The following is a 22,907-nucleotide window of genomic DNA, read 5'->3' on the forward strand; positions in this document are numbered from 1 at the left end:
TTTATTTTATGCTGTTTATTATAGGCATTCCTTGTTGTATAATTAAATACATACACATTTAGAAGATTTATTTACGAAAGAAAATGAGTCAAACATTAATTAGTGTCGTGGCGTATGAATGGAAACATTCCATGAAACATACTTCAATTAACTTTAACGAGACATTACTCGTATCCATACTAGGTACAGTTGACTTTTACCTAGGTACATAGACTAGGAATCCTCTAGACGGAGTTTAGAGCAATTATTTAATGAAACCGATGCTGCCAAAAATACGGGGGTGCGGGGGACGAGGGGAGCGAATCCACGGACCAATCACGGCACGGGATTCTGACACTTTGACTCGAAGATGGAGTAAAACTACCGTATATGTATAGTGGCAGAGGGGGTAGCGTTACTATGCTCAGTCTAGCTAGAGGATGTCTTGTCTGTGCCTAGGTACTACAAATTACCTATGCTTGAAATATATATGATTTATATGAACAACTAACAGACTAACAAATGATGTATGTTTTTTCATGTTTTATGTTTATTTTTGTACAATAAAGTGTTTTACTGCTACTACTACAACTAATAGAAAGTAAAAGTACCTACTTGAGTGTAATGATTGGATATTATTTATAATATAACTTAAAAAGCAATCTTTTTTAATGGGCAGTACCTAAAATTACTTAGAGGATATAACCAAACGGAAACCTTGTCTGTAATTTTCTATACAAAAAAGTCTGCCAATTTTTGCGGGGGAGGGGCACGTCAAATGTATGCGTAACGTAAAAATAGCCATGTCAGATAAACGTCTGTCCATACATTGTGTATGACCATTGGCCGCCTGTTTTCGACAGAGGGGAACGCCTGCTAATGGCTACTCCGTTTGGTTATATCCTCTAAGTAAAATTATTGCTATTTAAGTTAGTATTATTTCTTTTCTTTTCTTTCTTTAATTTATTTTAAAGACAGTTTTATTTAGGATTTAATTATTTTTTAAGTATTCTTGTTTTTCATCTTTTAATTTGTATCTATGTGTTTAATTAAATGAACCATTCTCGTGAAATTGCCTGAATACTTGTTTTGATATTTCTTTCCGTGAATAGTTGGTCAACTACCTTTAAAATGTGTATAGATTTGATAATAAAAGCAGTATCCTTACCACGAGTTTGACACTGACGTATACGCTAGCGACTGCATAAACTAATTAACTTACAATGCATCTCCCTCGTACTGACATTGGTGCAAACGAGATGCACTGCGTTTGTTCTCGCAGTCGCTAACGTTTAAGGCCGCGTAAAACTCATGGTAAGGGTAGGTACAGGTGCTGAAATTATTTTCGATCCCATTAATGCTGACTGTATTTGCTTACCTGTTTGTTAATTAATTGTCTAAGCACTAAGCACACAAGGTTAATTATAATGAGCAAAACGAGACAAGGACATATCATATAAGCCTTGTTAATAAGCGAAATTATGTAAAAATAATTATTATAAGGGACAAATGTTTCATAAATATTATTCGCTATATATGTATATTTATACTTGAGATTGATTTGGATGAATAATTGACCGATCAGTAGCGAAGGTCTCCGTTTCAGCTTGGCCAAAAATACTTTCGTATGTCCGGATGTTCTCCTCTACAGGTCGCAATTCGATGATTACATTTTTTTTTGTCGATTTAGTTTCTGTTTTTTTTTTTTCAAAATGAAGGTGGCATATTTTTTTTCAGGTCTAAGTCGCGAGGTCTAGCACTCACAGAGCCACTAGTTGATTATACATAAAATCATTAAAAAAAAAGAACACGTGATATGTCCCCACACGCGTTTCGTACAAACGTCAAACGTAAGCTAATCTAATTACTACCCTCAGTAAATTAGCACCCCTCGCTTCGCTTTGACGTTCCCAGGCACCTTACACCCCTAACCACAAGCACGTAACTTAATAATGCTTCGAATATTTTAGCAATTACAGTTAGTTTATTAATACAAAAAATGTAGTTCTGCTCTACAGTTTATGTACAGTCACCAGCATAAATATATGACTGTGGGCAGCCGTGCAAAAATATCTGATGCTCCATTGGAGCCATAAGTATATGACGACACTACCTCGGTAAAAATATGTGATGCTTTGTGGCCGGCAAAAATATCGTTAGTCTGTATCCGCATAAATATCGGATCGGGTCGCTTAAAAATATTTGATTACTCATAAAAATCAAAATTATGTGATTACTCTCATCTGGCATAAATATCTCTCCACTGTGAAATCAAATACATCGGATGGACGAGGGACCGCCTGAACCTAACTGAATTAGGTACGTTAAAATGCAAGTGTAAAAATAAAAAAAACTATTTTTTGCGAAGTAAGCTTTTTTTGAAATATTTATCAGAATAGGTATACATATTTATTAGGTATGAAAAATCGTAAATTAGTTCGTAATTCTAAATGATAAATGAAATTATTTTGTCTTACTCGGAGTATATAGGTTCCTAACTTAATAATTTCAGTTAATTGAGACACGTCCTTGACGTCCTCTCATAAGTAATTACATTACAACAACATCAAACAACTAATAATTCTTTGAGATTACGCCATTTTTAGGGTTCCGTACCCAAAGGGTAAAAACGGGACCCTATTACTAAGACTCCGCTGTCCGTCCGTCCGTCCGTCCGTCTGTCACCAGGCTGTATCTCACGAACCGTAATAGCTAGACAGTTGAAATTTTCACAGATGATGTATTTCTGTTGCCGCTATAACCACAAATACTAAAAACAGAATAAAATAAAGATTTAAGTGGGGCTCCCATACAACAAACGTGATTTTTGACCGAAGTTAAGCAACGTCGGGCGGGGTCAGTACTTGGATGGGTGACCGTTTTTTTGCTTGTTTTGCTCTATTTTTTGTTGATGGTGCGGAACCCTCCGTGCGCGAGTCCGACTCGCACTTGGCCGGTTTTTTCCTGTTAGCTACCATAACAATCAGCAAGTAATTTCAAGAAAATTGACGTAAACGCCGTTATAGCTAAGCAAAAATTTCTCTACGAATATCAAGTATATGGAGATACGTCATATTTGTTTAGCGTAACTTATCTACAAAATTTTAATTAAGTTAGAGCGTTTTACTACTCGTATCTTGCCTACAAAAATAAAATAAAAACATGTAGATACGTCCTTTTTCTCCAGACACAACTAATCAACAAGTAGGTAATTAAATGCAAATGAATAATTTTAGCTTCCCTACGAATAGGTATAAAAGTAACCTAGTATGACCCAGGATTTTTTTGCGCTTTAAAAATCAGAATTTGCATTAAAGTTCAAAACTCGAACTGAATTTGTACATGAACACAGTACAAGGGAGACTTCCGGTTCGAGCGCCATCTTGATAGTCACGCCTCGTGATTAATTCCTTTGTTTTTTGGTCATTAACATTATTTAAACTGTAATATCGATAGCTTTTTTATACAGTACGGATATGATGGTCGTTCTTGTCTACGTGACAGCGTGATAAAACGGTGTCCGTCACTTTCTTTCCCACGGTGTTAAACAGTGACAGTTATTTTATCACGTGGATAAAGATGGATAAAGCTATCCATAATAGGCTGGCTGTAAACTAATGTGGTAGTATGCAGTGAATGGAGAATTAATCTTGAAACGCGTTTAACCACCAATTTGAGGTCAACGGCCGGTAGTCCACGTGCTGCTTGTAAAGACCGGCTATCGCTTTACAAAAGCTAATAAAATCACCGTACACTGACTGTTTATTGTTTAATACCTTGATACTAACTTGATACTGGCGAAATAGTCCTTACTGGACTGAAGCCATAATTTTGAAAGCCATAAAAATGAAGAACAAATAACAATTTACTTGACGTTGGCTACGGGCAACACCGCCCTCAAGTCCATAACAAGAAAAAAAAATACGAGGGAACTTAAGTATATGCAGATACGCCCTTTTTCCCCAGCGTAACTTATCAACAAGTAATAAAACAAGTGAATGGATATACGTCCTTTATCCTTTGCGTTTGCCACGCGGGGGTGATCAGTCATTCCCGCCGACGCCGTCGCGCCGCACGCACGCCGGTTCTAGCGACGACCGAAACTTAGTTGTGTACTTAGTGAAGATGGTGTTGACCGATTTTCTGACGGAGACTCGAAGGAAGTGGTTGAAGGTGAGTTTCGAAACGTTTTAGTGCTTTGTTTATAGTTTCGGCCAGTTTTAACATAATTTTTAGTGTACCGCACAAACTTTGTTCGCGGTACACACATCGGTCTTGCAAATCAGTTAAATGTGTTTTTTTTTAATTTAACTTTTACATTATAACCACATGAGTTGGACTTAGACTCATCATAGGTACTTTCTGATTATTTTTATGATCTTTATTAACTGACGTGTTTAATTTGCCGTTACTGTATTTGTATTAACGTGTAGATACTCTCTACAAAAAATTCAACAAATTTTTCAGCAAATAAAATATAATTTCTTTTCATCGACATCACTAAAACTTACGTGCCTGTGTAAGTGAAAATTAAACTAATATTCGGTCAAGAAGTTTGTGTGAAAAAAGAGAAATTTAGAGATAGGTAAATAAGTACATATTTTGAATGTTAGGTACTTATTATCATTAATTCAATTGTTAAAATCATTTCACCACCGATATCGGGGGAAATCGTAGTCAATAAAGACCACTTAGGGCCACTTGCACCATCCCACTAACCCGGGGTTAAGCGGTTAAAGCGTTAACCAAGTGTCAAATTGTACTGGAAACCATTGTAACTCCAGGTTTAACCGGTTAACCCCGGGTTAGTGGAATGGTGCAAGTGGCACTTAGACGAATCAGACAGGAAATTAGGGAATCTTTTTCACTTAAGTTATGAAAAGAGTGAGTAGGTATTTATATACCTATCTAAATTAACTGTCATCGAGTATGAAACATGTAAGTATCCATATATGCCTGAAACTGTGCACTGTATCCATCGAATATTATTTATTAATTTTATTTATTACAAAGGTACCAAAACATATACAGTAACACAGTTGTAAGTAAGTTAGAGTTAGACCAAAAAAATTCTGCAACGATTTTGATAGCCAACGCAGTGCAAGTGTTATTTATACGTCATAATTTCATAAAAGTTTGACGTTTAAAATAGCACTTGCACTGCGTGTGCAATAAAAATCGTTGCAGACTTTTTTTGGTCTAACTCTACTCTAGTATAAAATAAATACAGGTACCAAACAACATGTAGAAACAAAGGGCACCTTTTCGTTCTAAGTATCAAATGGAGATACGTCTTTTTATCATGGCGTAAAAGCTTTTAAACTTGAATTTCTAGATTATTGCTATTGAACTTATTTCTTGAAGCAAAACACAGTTATTGACATAACATTAATATGAATAAGAACGAAATTCTTGACATTACAAAAAGTCTGGTTTTCAAAACAGAACGATTAAAAACGTAAATGGATTTTAATCGTTATTACAAATATCGATATACAATGACAGGACTGAATGAGAATTGGTAGAAAAATGGACCTTATTACACTACTGATAGAGCGCACAATTAGCTTAAACAATGACTTTATTTGTATTGTTGGTGTTAATTACCTAATTACGGTTTGTATTAATTAGTAGATATAAATATTTTTAAATAGTTCCCCACGAAAGTATTGTTACGTCTGTGTATCGGGTTTTAACAAACGATTACGTAATTGTTTCTTTGGTTAGACATATTTTGTTTAGACAGAGATATGAAGAGAAACGAAAAGAGGCTAGCAATTTTATTTTAATGTAAGTTTTTTTAAACGAACGTAAATAATTTTATTGCGAACTTTTTCCGTTTGAAGTATTTCTTTCTTGTATTAGGTATTAGGGGCTGATAGACTCTGTAACAATTTGATAATTGGGCATGTTTGGTCATGCTTCTGCACATTACGAGGGTGCTTATGTCAGGGTGTGACAGTTGACCCGCTAACCTTTAATAGCGCCGTAGCGAAATAGTTTGTAAGCACATAATAAATAACACTAGTACAGAAATGACACCTCCTACAAAACCGAAGTTTGACAGCGATTCAGGGACGAATCATGTTGCCGCTTTCTAATGTATAGCACTATCCCTTTCAGCTATTTAGGGTCGTCAAAATTCAATTCGTTATTGGTTGTACACGAAAAATATAGTCATGTTTTGCCAACCCTAATAATTGCTCGTAGCAACGCTGAGCCGAACGGAGCCGTGAATGCCCGAACGCTGCAGTGTCCCCCCATTTAGGAACGGTAGGAACGTCGCAACACCTGCCGGGTCAAACTATAATGTCAAGCACTAGCAATTTTATCTCGGAACTATTTTAATGTAAAACCATCCTATTGTGTAGTACGCTGACATTATTTGCATATGAGATAAGATTTTATTGTTTGTGTAAGATAAACGTAAACCCCAGAAACGGAGGGACGTTTATTTGTAGAATAACGCATACGTAGTAAATAATGTTATATGGAAAAAGGACGTAAGTAGAACAAAATGTGACGTTCCAAGGTAAAGGTATGTACCTTATGGCGGGTGGCGATTAGGTCGCGTAGCACTGCATTAGTTTTGGCGCGTCGGTAATGATAGCGTAAGTGCTAACCTTTGGTCGTGGAACGTCACAAATAGATAATATTACTACCTACATACAAAATTCTCCACCGTCTAAAGTTTGACAGCGATATGTTAACACATTCATTGCCACCCAGCCAAAAAAGACATCCGCGCCAGGCCACAAAAATTTCTTCATATAAAGCTGAAGTACCACGATCCCGACTATCGGGTCGTCCGGCCTGGGAACGAAATCATGAAATACCCGATAGTCGGGTTTTCGGCACTGAATGATGCTGTCCCTCCCTCGCCCATGGTACCTACTGATAATGCGTTCTCTTTGTCGCTTACGCGCTGGCCACGACACGACATTGCACGACTGGCTTAGGCTGAGGCGACAACTATAGGTTGGAGCGAGGCACAGCGATAGGAGGACCTTTCGTTCCCACCTATGGTTGTCGCCTTAGCCTAAGCCACTGCCGTATTCGAACTTCAAGATATTTACAAGAGACGACACGTACTAGATCCATTCTAGATACGTTATAGTTTAGATTTCAACTAGTTCTCTTTTGCAGCTCAATTCGGGCAACCAATATCACTTTTACGTTAGATAGAGTTAGATATCTATTAGATGTGAATTGGATCTCTGAGTCATATCTTGTGGAAATCGTTCAAGAGTATCTTCAGAATCGCGGAAATGTCAAATTTGACAGGTTAGATCTTAAACATATCGTTATCGTATCTTGGCGATGTCTAAAAGATATCTTATAGATATCTATTTCAAAATCCGAATCGGGCCCCAAGTCTCAAAGTAAACTCAATAAGGTTTGCTTTATCACTTACTGTACGAATACAGTGTGGGCGTTTGTTGACTTTACCGGATTTCAATTTACATTCGTTGGATTATGTTTGCTAGCTGACGGTGAAGTTTAAGCCATGCCAGTAATAACAGGCACAAATCTGTGCTGATTTTGCAGATTTTTTTTTATGCCATACAAAATACTTTTTCTTTAGGGTTCCGTACCTCAAGAGGAAATAACGGAACCCTTATAAATAATAATAATTTTTTATTTAGAAAACATAGTCATACATTTAAGGTTAAGAATATCTTATAAAGTACCTACGTTTATTCAATGACTTCTACCTCAACTAGGAAAATCCTGTATCCTGTAATCCTGTCTGTCTGTCTGTCAGACCATTCCCCCCCCCCCCCCTTTATCTCCGAAACTACTACTGGGCCTAAAATTTAGAAAAATAATCACAAAATAGTTCTTTACCTATAGATGACAGAAAAACCTATTAGAAATATGCATTAAACGTGAGTCGGACTTAATGCACGGAACCCCTGGAACGCGAATCCGACTCGCACTTGGCCGGGTTTTTTTATTTATTCGGTATAGATTTAGATTTAGATTTATACTTGGTTAGGTTAGTTTTTAATAGAATAGAATAGAAATAATTTATTGTTTACCGTGTACAATACGGTGGAATACAATCTTATGCACATACAGTCACAACGGCAACCCATATCGGGTAAACAATAGTATATTTGCTAAGTAGGTACTTAACTAATAATTTAACTAAAACTGCATACTTATTTGTTAACATGCTAATTGGTTTCATACATAAAGTATTCATTTTCTAATTATAATACAAATAACATTATTGAATGAAACAAAGATTCATCAATCAATACGACATTTACTGCTACAATACAATCTAGAGTGCAAGCGAACAACAATAACAGTAAACATAAACGTATATATACGTATTACTGATAATACGAGTTATTGCTCTGATAGTGCAAGTTTAGACAGGCTGGCTAGCGATGGAAGCTAGAATCTAGAACAGTGTGGCTACCACCAGCCGGGCTAGTACATGATTGACGCGACAGTATCTCGCGGCGAGATAGACTACCCGTCCCTCTTTTGTTAACACAGTTAGAAAAAGCTTGGCACTGACATAAACGCTATCGAGAACGTAACTTACTTTCTATGCATCTCGCTCGTCCTCGCATATTAGTGCGAGCGACATGTAACGAAAATAAATTACGTAGACGCTAGCGTATATGTCCGTTTTGACACTGTCAGTGACTCATGGTAGGGGCTCAGGGGGGGAGGGGGCTAATTAAGGTGACAATCATTGATAGAAAACGCCAATCCCATATTAACATTTCAAAAAAAGAAAATCTAATGAAGGAGCATAGCTTTGGTTAATGTACAGTAAGCTGCAGAGTCAAGTGACGCCTGATACGGTTTTGATCTTATTTCGAAACGACCTTGAAGATCGCTCACGCTGATTAATGCGAAATGATGTGAAAGTCGTGCGTGAGATGCCCGTCAATCACCAAGATGATTGTCCATTCAAGTCAATAAATTCATTCTAAATTTACTCCAATCATCCCTACTTAATAAATATTAGAGGATAGTAAGACATATTAGAAAACTTGAGCCAGATTCAGATTGAATAACTTGCTATGGGTTTGAACTAGTTTTGATACGACCTGTGTGGCTACCACCAGCTTGGCACTGACATAAACGCTATCGAGAACGTAACTTACTTTCTTTCTCTTTCTTTCTTTCTCATGGTAGGGGTACCATGAGTCACTGACAGTGTCAAAACGGACATATAAGCTAGCGTCTACGTAATTTATTTTCGTTACATCTCGCTCGCACTAATATACGAGAACGAGCGAGATGCATAAAAAGTAAGTTACGTTCTCGATAGCGTTTATGTCAGTGCCAAGCTGGTGGTAGCCACACAGGTCGTATCAAAACCAGTTCAAACCCATAGCAAGTTATTCAATCTGAATCTGGATCAAATTTTCTAATAATGTCTTACCTCTAATATTTATTAAGTAGGGATGATTGGAGTCAATTTAAAATGATGAATGATTTATAGACTTGAATGAGGCTCGTTAATAGTTCTCGTGGAAAAATATAAACCCAAATAAGGTGACTCTGCTCTGACTTGATAAAATATATTTTTATTGATGAACACTTCATTCATAAGTACAGTTAGCAGCGATAGTTGCTAAGCGGACGATGTATTCAAAATGATGTTGACGCGACTTTATTGTTAAGAGAATAAGAGCGCGAGCGCGTTAATGTAATTTTGAACACCTCGCCCGCTTAGCAACTTCTGTTGCTGACTGTATCTAACTAACTACCTACATGAAAATATTCCGACATATAACTAATTCTTCGAAATAGGTCTAGGGTATAATATAAATAGTACGTAACAGCCTTTTGGGCTTCAATAAATACGAAATAATTAGGTAGGTACACATATAACCTGCTTGACAAATTTATACATGGTGTATTTTTAATATAGTTTAGTTTAGTAGTTTAGAACTCAGTTTTAGAATAACATCGACATCAATCCAACACAAGAACCACCCGGCCTAGATGAGCCGCGAAAGATCTGGGTTACACTCAACAGAATAAGGTCCGACGTCAGCTGCTGTAACCACACACAAATGGGGCTACAAGCCCTCACCAAACTGTGACTGTGGCGCGCCAGACCAAACAACTACGCACATAGTTAAAGAATGCCCCAGCCAGTGGCGGATTTCCTATAAGGCACAGTAGGCACGTGCCTAGGGCGGCGAGATATTAGGGGCGGCAAATTGTCACAAAAAAATCGCTGATGATAACAAGAAATAACTTGAAATTAGGCCAGGCAACGAATTCTCAAAAAAAGGTATAGAGGGAAATGCTTGGAACACAATTTTTGACTTCGTAACTTTGTGTGAACTAGTTAGGATGTGAACATATCAAAAGTCCCCGGCCGTAGCCCTCGAGCCGGGGGAAGAGGGAGGTTTGAAGGTCCTATTTTTCGGTTTTTTGCTTATATCTCGGAAACTATGCGTTCTAACGACTGATCATTGTACAAAATGAAAGCTGATTTTTGCTACAAGTTTTATACAGTCGAGTTTTTCCATAGGTATCTTGTTTAGTTTTTGAGATAGCCGCTCTTGAATGTCTATAATTTTGCATTAAATTTCCAAAACCGAAAAATGGAACCTTCAAATCAAACCCCCCTACCCCCGCTCAAGGGCTACGGCCGGGGACTTTTGATATTTTCACCTCCTAACGAGTCCAAACAAAGTTACTAAGTTAAAAATGTGTCCCAAGCATTTCCCTCTATAGTACCTTTTCGTTGCCTGACCTAAATGTAGTCAATATGATGGGTGCTGATGCTGAAGGGGCGGCTACAGGGTCTGGGCCTAGGGCGGCAAAGACTGCAGATCCGCCACTGGCCCAGGAGACGTTTTTCGGGAGGCATGAAAGATCTGCATGCAATAACTAAGATGCCAGGGTTTGGCTGTCAAACCTAGATATTAAGCTATAGATAGATGTACGCATATTGTTAACCCTTGTAAATTTGATTTTATTTTTCAATAAAGCCATACGATAGTAATATAATAATAATATAGTTTGTCAAAGGACTCTCATTTCAAACATAGACAGAGAGAATCATACTATCATTGTCTTACACTAGTACTAGCACTCAAAAGAAAAGAATAAGTGTAGTTTTTATTGTTCTTATTTACTGACAAATTGGTTTGACCAACTTTACAACCGCAAATTGAGTCGAGACGTTGGTTTCAGTGCTATGAAACAATTTTAAAAGAAACTTTTAATTTATCCTTACCTAACGAAGGAAGTGCAATTATTATTTTAAATATTTTCGAGCAATATATTGATCGTAACTGATATCAGAATGACATCTAAATGATGATATTCAGATCGCACAATTCACCAGTATTTTGCCGTATGTGTATTGGCGGGAGTCGCATTATAACTAACTGGCGGTCTAGCATGAGTTGCGGGATGATGTATGTGTCGGCGGCCGATCGTAAGATCAGGCATATCGTGAAATTCCTAGGCATATCGTGAAACGTGAAAATCTTTGACCCGTTCCCTGAGTCGACGGAGCCCCGCTAAGCGGGGCTCCTATTTCTGGGCAGTTTGCCTTTCGGGCATCTAAAGCAACCTAACGAACCTATCCTACCTATATATTGGTTTAATGTTAATGTCACTATCGTCAAAACATTACACAGGAACATTACGATCTGCCTGATCTTACGATCGGCCGCCGACACATACATCATCCGCGACTCCATACATTTTGCGAGACTTCAAGTATAGAGTCGCGTGCGAGAACGCAACTCATGCTAGACCGCCTGAAATTATTCATATACCATTGATGTCGGCGTACGTTTGAATAGGCCTGTAGGCATAACATTTGCTTTCGGCAAGTTTTCCGTAGACTCTAATAATAGACCCGCCGCAGGCAGACTTTGATTGCCAAATGAGATCAAGATAAAGGCTAATATCCTGAAATTGCTTAATAAAATATCTGCCAAAAGCAATATCGTGTTGTTTTGGAAGTAAAACCCAAAAGTTTGTGGCTATTAACGTTTAATACCTATCGATAGCTTAAGTTTTTTACTTGTTGGCGCGTAATTTTATTGTATATAAGTAATCGTTTTTAGTTCACCTTGTTTGCGCAAATACTCTTAATTCAAGGTAGTCTTATGTAGTACAAATTTAATGTGCCCATTGGACCCATTTGAATGCTTTTAAAAACAGCTATAAGACTAGGACACATAACTTTTCACCTTCTATGTTCTTACAGGGGCCCACTGATTATCAGCCGCCGCCGGACGATATCGGTATGTCAGTTGTTCGGAACTGTCAGCTTTTTGTTCTACCTGACAGGCTGATGTCGTCCGGCGGACTTATAATCAGTTGGCCCCTTAAAAACCTTTTTATGTGCAAATAAATGATTATGATTATGATTATTTTATCTACGTGATAAAATGAGTGTCACTTTTAAACACGGACATGGACGGAAAGAGACGGACACTATTTTATTATCATGTTGTCACGTAGACAAATACCACTATACAGGTTGATTTGTTTCTGACTGTAGTACAGTTTAATGTAGGCTATTCCTACTGAATATTTTTTATTTAACTTTTAAAATGCAAAACAAATGTTTTCCCGACCGACACCTTTCTTTTCTAAATGAAAACAACTCACGGACTACCAATTTCCGATGGGACATCGCGGATGGATAGTGTGAAACGTTGACCCTTAGGACCACTGACCCTTTATGCGATTAGGGCCAGGGATAGCAGAGGTCATTCGATATAGGTAGCTCTGATATAGCCTAGATAGCAAGTCATTGCCTTTTGATTGTCCTACGATGTTCGATTTTCATAGCAGGTTCCTAAATTACTTGACAGTTTTTTGGTTTCGATATGATTTGCCGGTGTGAACTGATTAATCTGGAGTTACTATGGTTATCAGTACAATTTGACACTGGGTTAACGGTTTAACTGGTTAACACCGGGTTAGTGGGATGGTGCAAGTGGCGCTAACTTCTGTTATTGCTTCTTGTCGAAATTAAAGTACCTACATATCTTATGGATCGGATATGTCACTGTTAAAAGTGACATTTTTGTTTGAAGAAACTTCACTTTTGACACTTATTTGACGTAGGTATCTTAAAGTTCGAATCAGGCCCCGTAGACAACATGCTAATCGCTAACGCTACGTAGCGAACGAAAGGCAACTTATATGGAAGAGTGATAGAGAGACACAAAGCGATTCGATAGCGAAGCGCGATCGTCACCTTGGCTAGGCCACCAGGCCGTTAAGAACAAGCGACGACAGGTGTCGTCCCCTATCGTGCCTACCCGTGCGGAATGTACGTTATTCTGCACGTAAAGTATACGTTACGCTTCGCGAGTTACATTCCTTTGGCCCTTTTGGGTCAAACTCGTGAAGAATAACAAAACATGTACAGTCAGCAGCAGAAGTTGCTAAGCGAGCGAGGTGTCCAAAATTACCTTGACGCGCTCTTATTCTCTTAACAATAAAGTCGCGTCCAGATCTTTTGAACACCTGGCTCGCTTTTCCGCTGGCCGAATTTCTGCTGCTGACTGTATGTTATGTTTCCGAAAGATAAGGATAGGTATACAAGATACAAGATACAAGATACAAGATATTTATTCATAAACAATGTCAATTGTGTTTGAATACATACAGTAGAAGCATAACAATAAATAAATTCATGAAATACAATGTCCATTTAACTAAAACAAAAAAAAAAACATTAATAAAATAAAGGAAAGAATTTGCCATTATAAATATACCGAAGATAAAAACATAAAAAAAAAATAGATAAAGTCTAGAGTGCAATTAAAATTGAACCAATAAAACATTAATAAAAATAAAAGGAAAGAATTTGTAATTTCAAAAATCGTCAATATTATATAAACATTTGTCGAGCAATTTGTAGGTATACTATGTAAGCTACTGGGTGCTCCTTACCGTCAAATGTTAGTTACTCGCATCCGTATGTACCTCGAATGGCTTGTTGTATAACTTCTATAATAGTCAGCAGCAGAAGTTGCTAAGCGGGCTAGTTGTACAAAATTATCGTTACGCGACTTTATTGTTAAGAGAATAAGAGCGTGTTAAGGTAACTTTGAACACCTCGCCCGCTTAGCAACTTCTGTTGCTGACTGTACTGTGTTAAAGAAAAAACGCAAAACTTAAATAGGTAATACATGGATCGAAAGCAAGGCAAGAATTTTATTTTAGGAATATTTTTCTGACTTACATTATTTTACACCCATTAATAATTAAAACTACAATCATTTACCTACTTAAAAAAAAAGCGGCCAAGTGCGAGTCGGACTCGCCCATGAAGGGTTCCGTATTTAGGCGATTTATGACGTATAAAAAAAAACTACTTACCAGATCTCGTTCAAACCAATTTTCGGTGGAAGTTTACATGGTAATGTACATCATATATTTTTTTTAGTTTTATCATTCTCTTATTTTAGAAGTTACAGGGGGGGGGACACACATTTTACCACTTTGGAAGTGTCTCTCGCGCAAACTATTCAGTTTAGAAAAAAATGATATTAGAAACCTCAATATCATTTTTGAAGACCTATCCATAGATACCCCACACGTATGGGTTTGATGAAAAAAAAAAATTTTTGAGTTTCAGTTCGAAGTATGGGGAACCCCAAAAATTTATTGTTTTTTTTCTATTTTTGTATGAAAATCTTAATGCGGTTCACAGAATACAATAGTTCTTATAGTTTCGGAGAAAAGTGGCTGTGACATACGGACGGACAGACAGACGGACAGACGGACAGACGGACAGACAGACAGACAGACAGACAGACAGACATGACGAATCTATAAGGGTTCCGTTTTTTGCCATTTGGCTACGGAACTCTAAAAACCATGGTATATATCCAAAATTATTCTCCTTAAGTTTTGATACGATTACAGAAACGCAAACGTTTGTTAAAATTATGAATAAATATCATTATCAACAACATGGCGCAGTAAAAAATCAACATAGTTTTGGGCCACAATACACACAAGGGTCATTTGCAAATTTATTATACCTTTGTCTAATTTTTTTTTAACATTCTCAGTTTCGTAACGAAAATTAACCATACAAAAATGCAAATTTGTATATCAGAACATTGGGTTTTTTATAAAGTCACTAACTTTATGAATGAGAATTAATCGTTCATACGTAAGCTTGTGGTTAAAAACGTTAAATGATTCAATCACGACTCATATAATTAATAAAATAAGGAAATTGCAGTGCAGTATATTTTAAACTAGCTTCCGCCCGTGACTTCGTTCGCGTAGAAATCCTTAATGCGAAATACTCCTCCCGTTTAGAATTTACTTTTAACAAGGGTTCGAAATTATCCAGATAATAAAATTATAGTCTTTGATAATTACCCGATCAATATCGGATAATTATCCCAGGTATGGATGCTGCTATATTTATTTTCTTTAAATTCTTTGATAGTAAAAATAATTGGGGCTTGTTTGCTATTTTTTTATAATGTTTATTGGGTTATTATCAAATCGATAACTATCAGGCATAATTATCCTTTCAAACCCTGCTTTTAACACTGATCACCTCCATTTTCCCCGTTAAAGAATTAGTTTGTTTATACGTCCGTAGTATTTTATTAGTATCTAGTTATAAGTTATCAACAAAGAGTATTTTATTATTACATTTTCAGGAGCCTAGCCAAGATGACAATGGAAATAGTCACGTGAATATTCGCAGCAACCGTCATCCCGATACATTTTTTTTACCTTTGGTTTTTGTTGATGTACTAGGGACGGCCGAAAAGTACGCAGCCTTAGAAAAAATGAAAGAGAGTATGAATGAATGTTAATTATTAATAGTTAATAATCGTTAGTAATGGCGGCAATATTTAAACTGCCAAAGAGGCGGGAAAAAAGTAGCATAGTTTTTTCGACAATTTTTCTTTTTTTTTCTAGCTTAGGCTTAGGCTCGTAGGTACCTGTAGGTGTCCCAAAATTTGTTATGCAGTTTTTTTTAGTAAGCGAGGAAAAAGTATATAAATGATTAAACATACACGCATTCGCATTTATAATAGTAGTAGGAAAGTACTTACGGAAAACCGCATAGCAACATAACTTTACTAATAATGGCGGGTAAACTGTTTTCCTTTCGATATGTGAGCAAATGAGTTTTGGCAGTTCTAGTGAGTTTCAGTCTCAGTGATTATATATAGTGACGTAACCAATTTTTCACCACACCAGCTAGAAAAGGCTCTAATGATTGTTCAAAAACTGATGATAAAATTGTATTTTATCCATCAAAGTTATCAAATGCATATTTTGAGTTGTTCCCTTAGGTTGGCTGGTAGAATTGACTTTTAAATGATGATTTTGAATGATACATATTCAATAAGGTTCATTTTGAATCGAATTGTTTTTATTTTGTTTGATATTTTACAGTTAGTATTTTCCTTGTGTTGGTGTGGTGAAAATTTTGTGTTTCACTCGGTCGCAAAATATGTTTAACCCTCGTATCTTGAAACGTACCTACAATATTAGCACAAAAGGGAAAACAACAACTTTGCCCCCTTGTGAAACAAATAAATCAAATAATTATTTTCCTGTTATTAGGTAAGAGACTTATGTCGAATGAGTATTATTATATTGTATACAGAACGTAGTATATCTGAAATAAAAATAAATACGAATTAATTCATGATACACAAATATAAACATATGTAATACAAATACAAACACCCCTGACGTCAAATGAAACGTGTACAAATATCTTATGTGAAAGGATATCGTAGGAGGCTGGCACATCAAAAATAAAATCATTCGTTTTTTTCTTTTTACCTTTGACGTAATAAAATCAAAGATAACAATGTGTTCCACCCACCACATGCAATGTTACTTACTCGTTAACCCAGAAAAATGCAAATAAAATGAAAATGTTTTGAGGTAAATAAGGTGACAATTGTGAAGTTGAGACTAAGCCCGTACCACAGACTTGTCATTTTCGCGCTCGCGCTTGACAGACAGCTGAAGTGTGCGAAAGGGAAGCCATCACGTATATGAACATCCCATGAGTGCGAAAGAGTCAGACTACCAATGAGAAAACGTGACCACTTTTGAGTTTGATGACAGCCGCAGACGGCCAAGAGCGTATCAGGGTAATTTTCAAATTGAAAAATATACACGGATTAGAACGAAGAGTATTAAATAAAGTAATTCAGTGAAGATGGTGTCGTGTAGTGTGCCGGATTTCAGTGTCACAGGGCCAAATAATCCAAGCAAATACTCATTTCAGAGGATTTATGATATTCCGAGCGAAATTTTCTTAACGATATTTTGTCAAATTAACACCGTAAAAAGTGTAAGAAGCCGGTTTATACAGTTCATTATAAGTTTTTCTTCCTTTGTGTGCTAATATTTTATCATATTAGTCTATAATTTAAAATATTTTGTGTAAAAACATAACCTTTTACTTTACGTTAGGGCTTGACAAAATGTTCATATGACAGTATCGATAACTTGTCGGTATATTAATAACTATGTAATTATTTCTTCACAAGACATCATTAAGATATTAGCTTTTATAACCGACTTCAAATACTAACGATTGTTATACCTTTTTGAAGGTGCTCATGTTTAGCGGTAAATTTAAACTTCACTTTCCAATATAGTAAGAGTTACATTAAGATAAGTCTGCAACGATTTTGATAGCACACGCAGTGCAAGTGTTCTTTATACGTCATAATGTCGTAGAATCTTAACGTTTAAAATAACACATTTGAAAAAGTAGTCGATAAAGCAATCAAACACCGACCGATTATTAATATGTTGTAACATGACATCACTATTTTTGATCTCACATAGACAATTTACGCACACACTTGCATTTCATTTTTGGTCGCACTTTTGAAGATTGACAGTTGTTCTATTACATTTTATTTCTATGGCCCGTACCAATCGTACCATGAGTCACTGACAATGTCAAAACTGACATTTACGCTATCGAGAACGTCATTTACTTTCTATACATCTCGTTTGCACTAATATGCGAGTACGAGCGAGATGTATAGAAAGTAAATTACGTTCTCGACGGCGTTTACTTATGTCAGTGACAAACTGATGGTAGCCGTGCTAGTAGGGACATAGTCAGATTTTACATATGTGACGTTCTACGGGTAAAGGTACCTTATGGCGGTTAGCACTTAGGTACTGTATTAACGCTCTGCATACTAATGCGGTGCTACGTGACGTAAGCGCCGACCGTCATCAGGTACCTTTTGGAACGTCACATATTATTGAACGCCAAGAACGCCTAAAGTCGTCGTTATTAGTCGTGCCCACCTCGCCATGGATAACGATAGGTGTTATGACGTACGCTGTCAAAGTAACCTTCACACTTTCAAGTAAGGTTCTCATTAGCTCGCTTGCGCCCGGGACCTTGGCGTGTTAGTCACGTTTTTGTTTATAATGTAAAGCGTTCAAAGGGTTAAAAAGGTTTAAATTAAACTCACACATTTCCAACAAGCGACATAATTATTCTCTGAATTAGATAAGTACTTTCCTACACACAATACTCCAACCATATCACTCATATCAGCACATTACATGTATATTCATGAAATATTAGGGTATTACTCACGATACTGATATAATTGACACAGAATCGATTCTAGGTAAATTGTCGCTCGTATTTCAGCAGTATCTGCCCAGTTAGCCCAATTATTGGGCCTAGTTTTTGGATACCGTACCTACTTTTATGCTTGTTATTTTTGTTAGTCTTTGTAACAATGTTAACCTGATAAAGCCTTTATGAGGTTAGTAACAACGACTTTTGACCCTCAGTTGCGCAGTGTTCGAAATTACCTTTTAGATATCGTTTTCCATCCTCTTCGCCTGCTGGCTTGTTTATCACAACAGTTAACATATTTTGACAAACCATGATCCCCTATGACCTTTAGATTATTGCCTTTTGTGATGTAATGGAGGCTAGTCACAACATAATCCTTGACTCTCAATCGCGCGGGGTTAAAAAGTGACACTTATTTTATCAGTAGATCGCGTAGAACGCAATCCATCATAGTGGCACTTAAACTTAACTAACTGTTAGGCGAAGAATCCACGTAGCGGCACGGCGGTGGCGCGAGCTTTTGATTCGCGGTATAACGGCTCGGCTACGACATTGGGCGACTTGCGACGGCGGCAGCGAAAACCATAGGTTGGAGCGAGATACAGCGATCGGACCTTTCGTTCCCACCTATGGTTGTCGCCTTAGCCGAAGACAGTCGCGCAATATCGTGGCCAGCGCGTAAGGCGGAGGCGCGGGCGCGGCGTCGTGTGCGCAGTCTACGCGGATTGCCTACACCGTGATACAAGGGTTCGCAGCGGTGCCACGCCGCTACGTATACGTAGGTTCTTCGTCTAACAGTTGACAGTATACAAAATACGACCTTCTTTCGCTATGACATTTATTTTTGCTAAACTTAAAATCGACATCTAAGGTCCCCATCATGGTGTTGCGGGTGTCCATGGGCGGCGGTAATCGCTTACCATCAGGTGATCCGTCTGCTCGTTTGCCTCCTATATCATACCTCTTTCTCATTACCTCTTTCCGACTGTGCTGAGGTACACAAATACGAGAGTTCTTGTCCTTGGCGCTCTTCCCAGAAAAACAATTTTACGCCGGTCTTCATCCATCTCCACGTTGACCTTAATTATAATTAGGTTAATTAAAGCCGTTTCAATAGTCCAAAACTAACATTAGGTCAATATAACCGCTAAGGTACTACTGTGGTTTGGGTCGCAAACCTCCCGGGGTTCGTTGTATTAGTTCTAACAAGGGTTGAAGGTTAAAGGTCCATAACTATTTATTTAATTTAAAGTTTCGACAACTTTTGAGTTTATTTGATTTATGGTCGAAGGTCGGGTAATAAATGTTAAATCATTTATTATTTATTTATTTAAAGCCTTTTATTTCTGGGTAACAGCAGCTTGTTCTTTAGCTTAAATTTGTCTATATTATATTACTCCAGAACCCTCCTATGAGGTATAGGCCTCTTCCAGATTCTTCCATTTTTTTCGGTCTTGGGCCTCCCAGATCCAGTTGGCCCCCGCTATTTTTATTATATCATCAGACCAGCGTGCCAATGGCCGTCTTCTCTTCCTTTTTCCGACTGGACCTTTCCAAGTTGTCACGTGTGAGGTCCATCTCTCATCCTGGAGTCTAGCGACATGGCCAGCCCATCTCCATTTTTGTTTCTGAGCCTGGCTTAGTGCGTCTATAATCTTAGTTCTCTCTCTGATTATGGAATGTCTGATCTTGTAAATTTTTCTTATTCTAAGTATGCTCCTTTCCATTCCCCTTTGGCATGAAACTATCGTCCTTTTCGCCTTTGAAGAGAATTTCCATGTTTGGCATGCATATATCATTGTTGGGAGTATGCACATATCCATTATGTGCATACTCCCAACAATGATATATGTTAAATCATTATCGTTAGCTTATTGGGTTGACGACATTCAGAAAATCCCGGGACATTTCTGGATGAGACTACCTCAGGGCCGGGATAAGTGGAGTAATACATGAAGCATGTAGTAAGTAGGCATACCTAATATGGGTATAGTCAGCACCAATAGTATTACAATTCCAATATTTATTAATAAAATAACAATTTTACACGTCATAATTGAAAAAAAAAAATGAAAATGAAAAAAATTTATTGTATAAATTTAGACATATAGTAAATCACGTCCCTGTGTCCTGATCTAGGAAACCCTGTGTTACAGGACCCAGTTTACAGTACATTATTATTGTATATTTAAGTTACATTATTATACACATACCTAAATACATTTAATTATCAAGATTACAATACATTATTATAAATTGAGTTAAGTTTCATATTATTATATTAGTAGGTAGTAGTAGCTATTTGCCACCCTCTAAAACTTTTCCAAGTAGGTAAAATATGTTCAGAGCCATGTCAAGTTTTGGCTACAATCCTTTGGTTCTGAATGTACACCTAACTTGTCTGCCTAACTTGTAATAGTTGTAATTAAAGTTTCATCGTTTTACTACGCACGAGTCGTTCTTAGATACCTACTCATTATTCTATTCTGCATAAAGTTACGTGTTAAGTTATATTTGTCTTCAAAACACTACATTGTACTTGAAAACTCAAATTATGCTTATTCTAACAAATAATTATATTTAGTTAGAAACGTCTCGAAAGTTTCTTCTGTCTAAACAAGCAAAATCAGTTCAAATAATAATTATGCCAACGCGGTAGTTACCAAAACCACTATCTCACTGTTAGTAATAAAAAATCTCTTGTATAAGGATTATCATCATCATCATAGTTAAGAGCTTTGCTCTGGTCGGTGGAGTAATCGCCAATCAATTATTTCTTGTGCCAGTCTTTTAATTTCCTCATACGACGCATTATTTTTGTACAAGACTTAAGCAACCATTTGAACTATGTTGTGTGCATTAAACTCTAACTTATTTTTTTCTTTGTTACAGGCCTTCAAGCTGTTCAAACGGAGCAAGAGTCGCAAAAGCGCCCGCAATCGCATTTCTCCTCTCGTGCGCTCACCATCTTACTCTGGCACCGTCGACGCTCGCTCCGAGATCGACATCCAACGCTACTGTCCTTGCAGAGCCTCCCTACCGCCCCTCCACATCCCTAGCGAAAGCATCGATGGATACAGCAGCTGCAATAGCTACGACAGCTCACGAAACGAAAGTTTACGCAGCTCCGAGTGTGGGTACAACTGCGCGCGATCAGACTCCGCCTATGAATCCGCCAGGAGCAGCCCGGCTAGAGCACCGGTCTGCTATGCCACAGTCACATATTTTAACGTTAACGACAGCGAGGATAGCAGCAGTATCAGAACAGAATATACGCTACTAGATTATGATGTGGAGGACAGAGACTTGGACGGGACTGAGGAGAGAGCGCAGAATCTTATCAACGAAAGCTTGGAGCTGGTTAGCACTTTATGAATTCGTTTTAGCTAAGGTAGATTTTGTATGATATTATAGTGTTTTGTTTTGGATTAGCTTTAAAATAGTTTTAATTGTGGTGTGCTCTTGATGAAAAAAAGAAAGCACTCGAAAGTAGTCCTTTTTTATGAATTGGACTGCAATGGACTTTAAAATAAGCATATGAACAAAAGTGAACACGCCATGCACGGTCAACTAATATTATATCAAAGAAACGAATTTGTTTGAGTTATATTTGACTGTTTAGTGTAGATAGATATAAATGTTTGCGTAACAAAATAATATATTCTCATGTAACATCTAAATATGGTGTACAATAAGCATCTTACTATCAGCATTGAAAGTGTTCAATAAATGATAATTCGGTTCAAATTTCACTGCCTAATTTTGGACTTTTTTCTCGTATGGCTGAAGTTTAGGAGGTTATAGATTCTACATAATTAATAAAAAATTATTGAATTTGTTAGCTGATTATATATTGCGTCTACCAAAGTTTGTGTGATATAATAAAGTATAATTATATATTAGTTATAGTATTAATGACCATTGTATTGCTATAGTAATGCCGGTCCATACCATATCAATAAATAATGATCATTAAAATTCTACATTTGTATATGTATTTTATTGCATGTTTATGTTTATAAGTACCTACATATAAATTCGACAATATCAGAGCATTATTTGAAATTTTATGTTGTACTATTTAATTCATGGATTGCCTTTTAACCAAATACAAATAATGTAATGCATGAATGTCATTCAATTTTATCCGAGCATTTAAAGTTTATTCGTATGTTTCAAACATTCAAAATCTGAATATTACGTACTAGATTTAATAGATTTATTAGGATTTTGATACACGACTGAGCAGTGTAGTCATTGTTAATAAATAGGTAAGTTTATATATTACATATATTCTATGTCGTTGATCTCAATTAAATTTTATTACTTAGCCATTAAGTTTCTC

At 36.9% G+C, this 22,907-nt stretch overlaps 1 protein-coding gene and 1 long non-coding RNA gene across 2 annotated transcripts in view; both read left to right on the forward strand.

Annotated features, from left to right (window-relative positions):
• The window catches only part of LOC134647428 (uncharacterized), a 150,255-nt gene that overhangs the window by 98,927 nt on the left and 28,421 nt on the right, over nt 1-22,907 (forward strand). The window lies entirely within an intron of this gene.
• LOC134647408 (uncharacterized) lies at nt 4,055-22,035 on the forward strand. Its single transcript, XM_063501760.1, has 2 exons — nt 4,055-4,152; nt 21,455-22,035. The coding sequence occupies exons 1-2, from the start codon at nt 4,105-4,107 to the stop codon at nt 21,935-21,937; spliced, it is 531 nt and encodes a 176-aa protein (XP_063357830.1). The 5' UTR covers nt 4,055-4,104; the 3' UTR covers nt 21,938-22,035.

Source organism: Cydia amplana, chromosome 4 (genome assembly GCF_948474715.1).
Source record: "Cydia amplana chromosome 4, ilCydAmpl1.1, whole genome shotgun sequence".
NCBI lineage: Eukaryota > Metazoa > Arthropoda > Insecta > Lepidoptera > Tortricidae > Cydia > Cydia amplana.

Excerpts from the sequence above, each read along its gene's own strand:
- LOC134647408 (XM_063501760.1), top strand. The coding sequence starts at position 4,105 with ATGGTGTTGACCGATTTTCTGACGGAGACTCGAAGGAAGTGGTTGAAG. Across the intron at positions 4,153-21,454 it reads CTCGAAGGAAGTGGTTGAAG|GCCTTCAAGCTGTTCAAACG; the intron begins GTGAGTTTCGAA and ends TCTTTGTTACAG.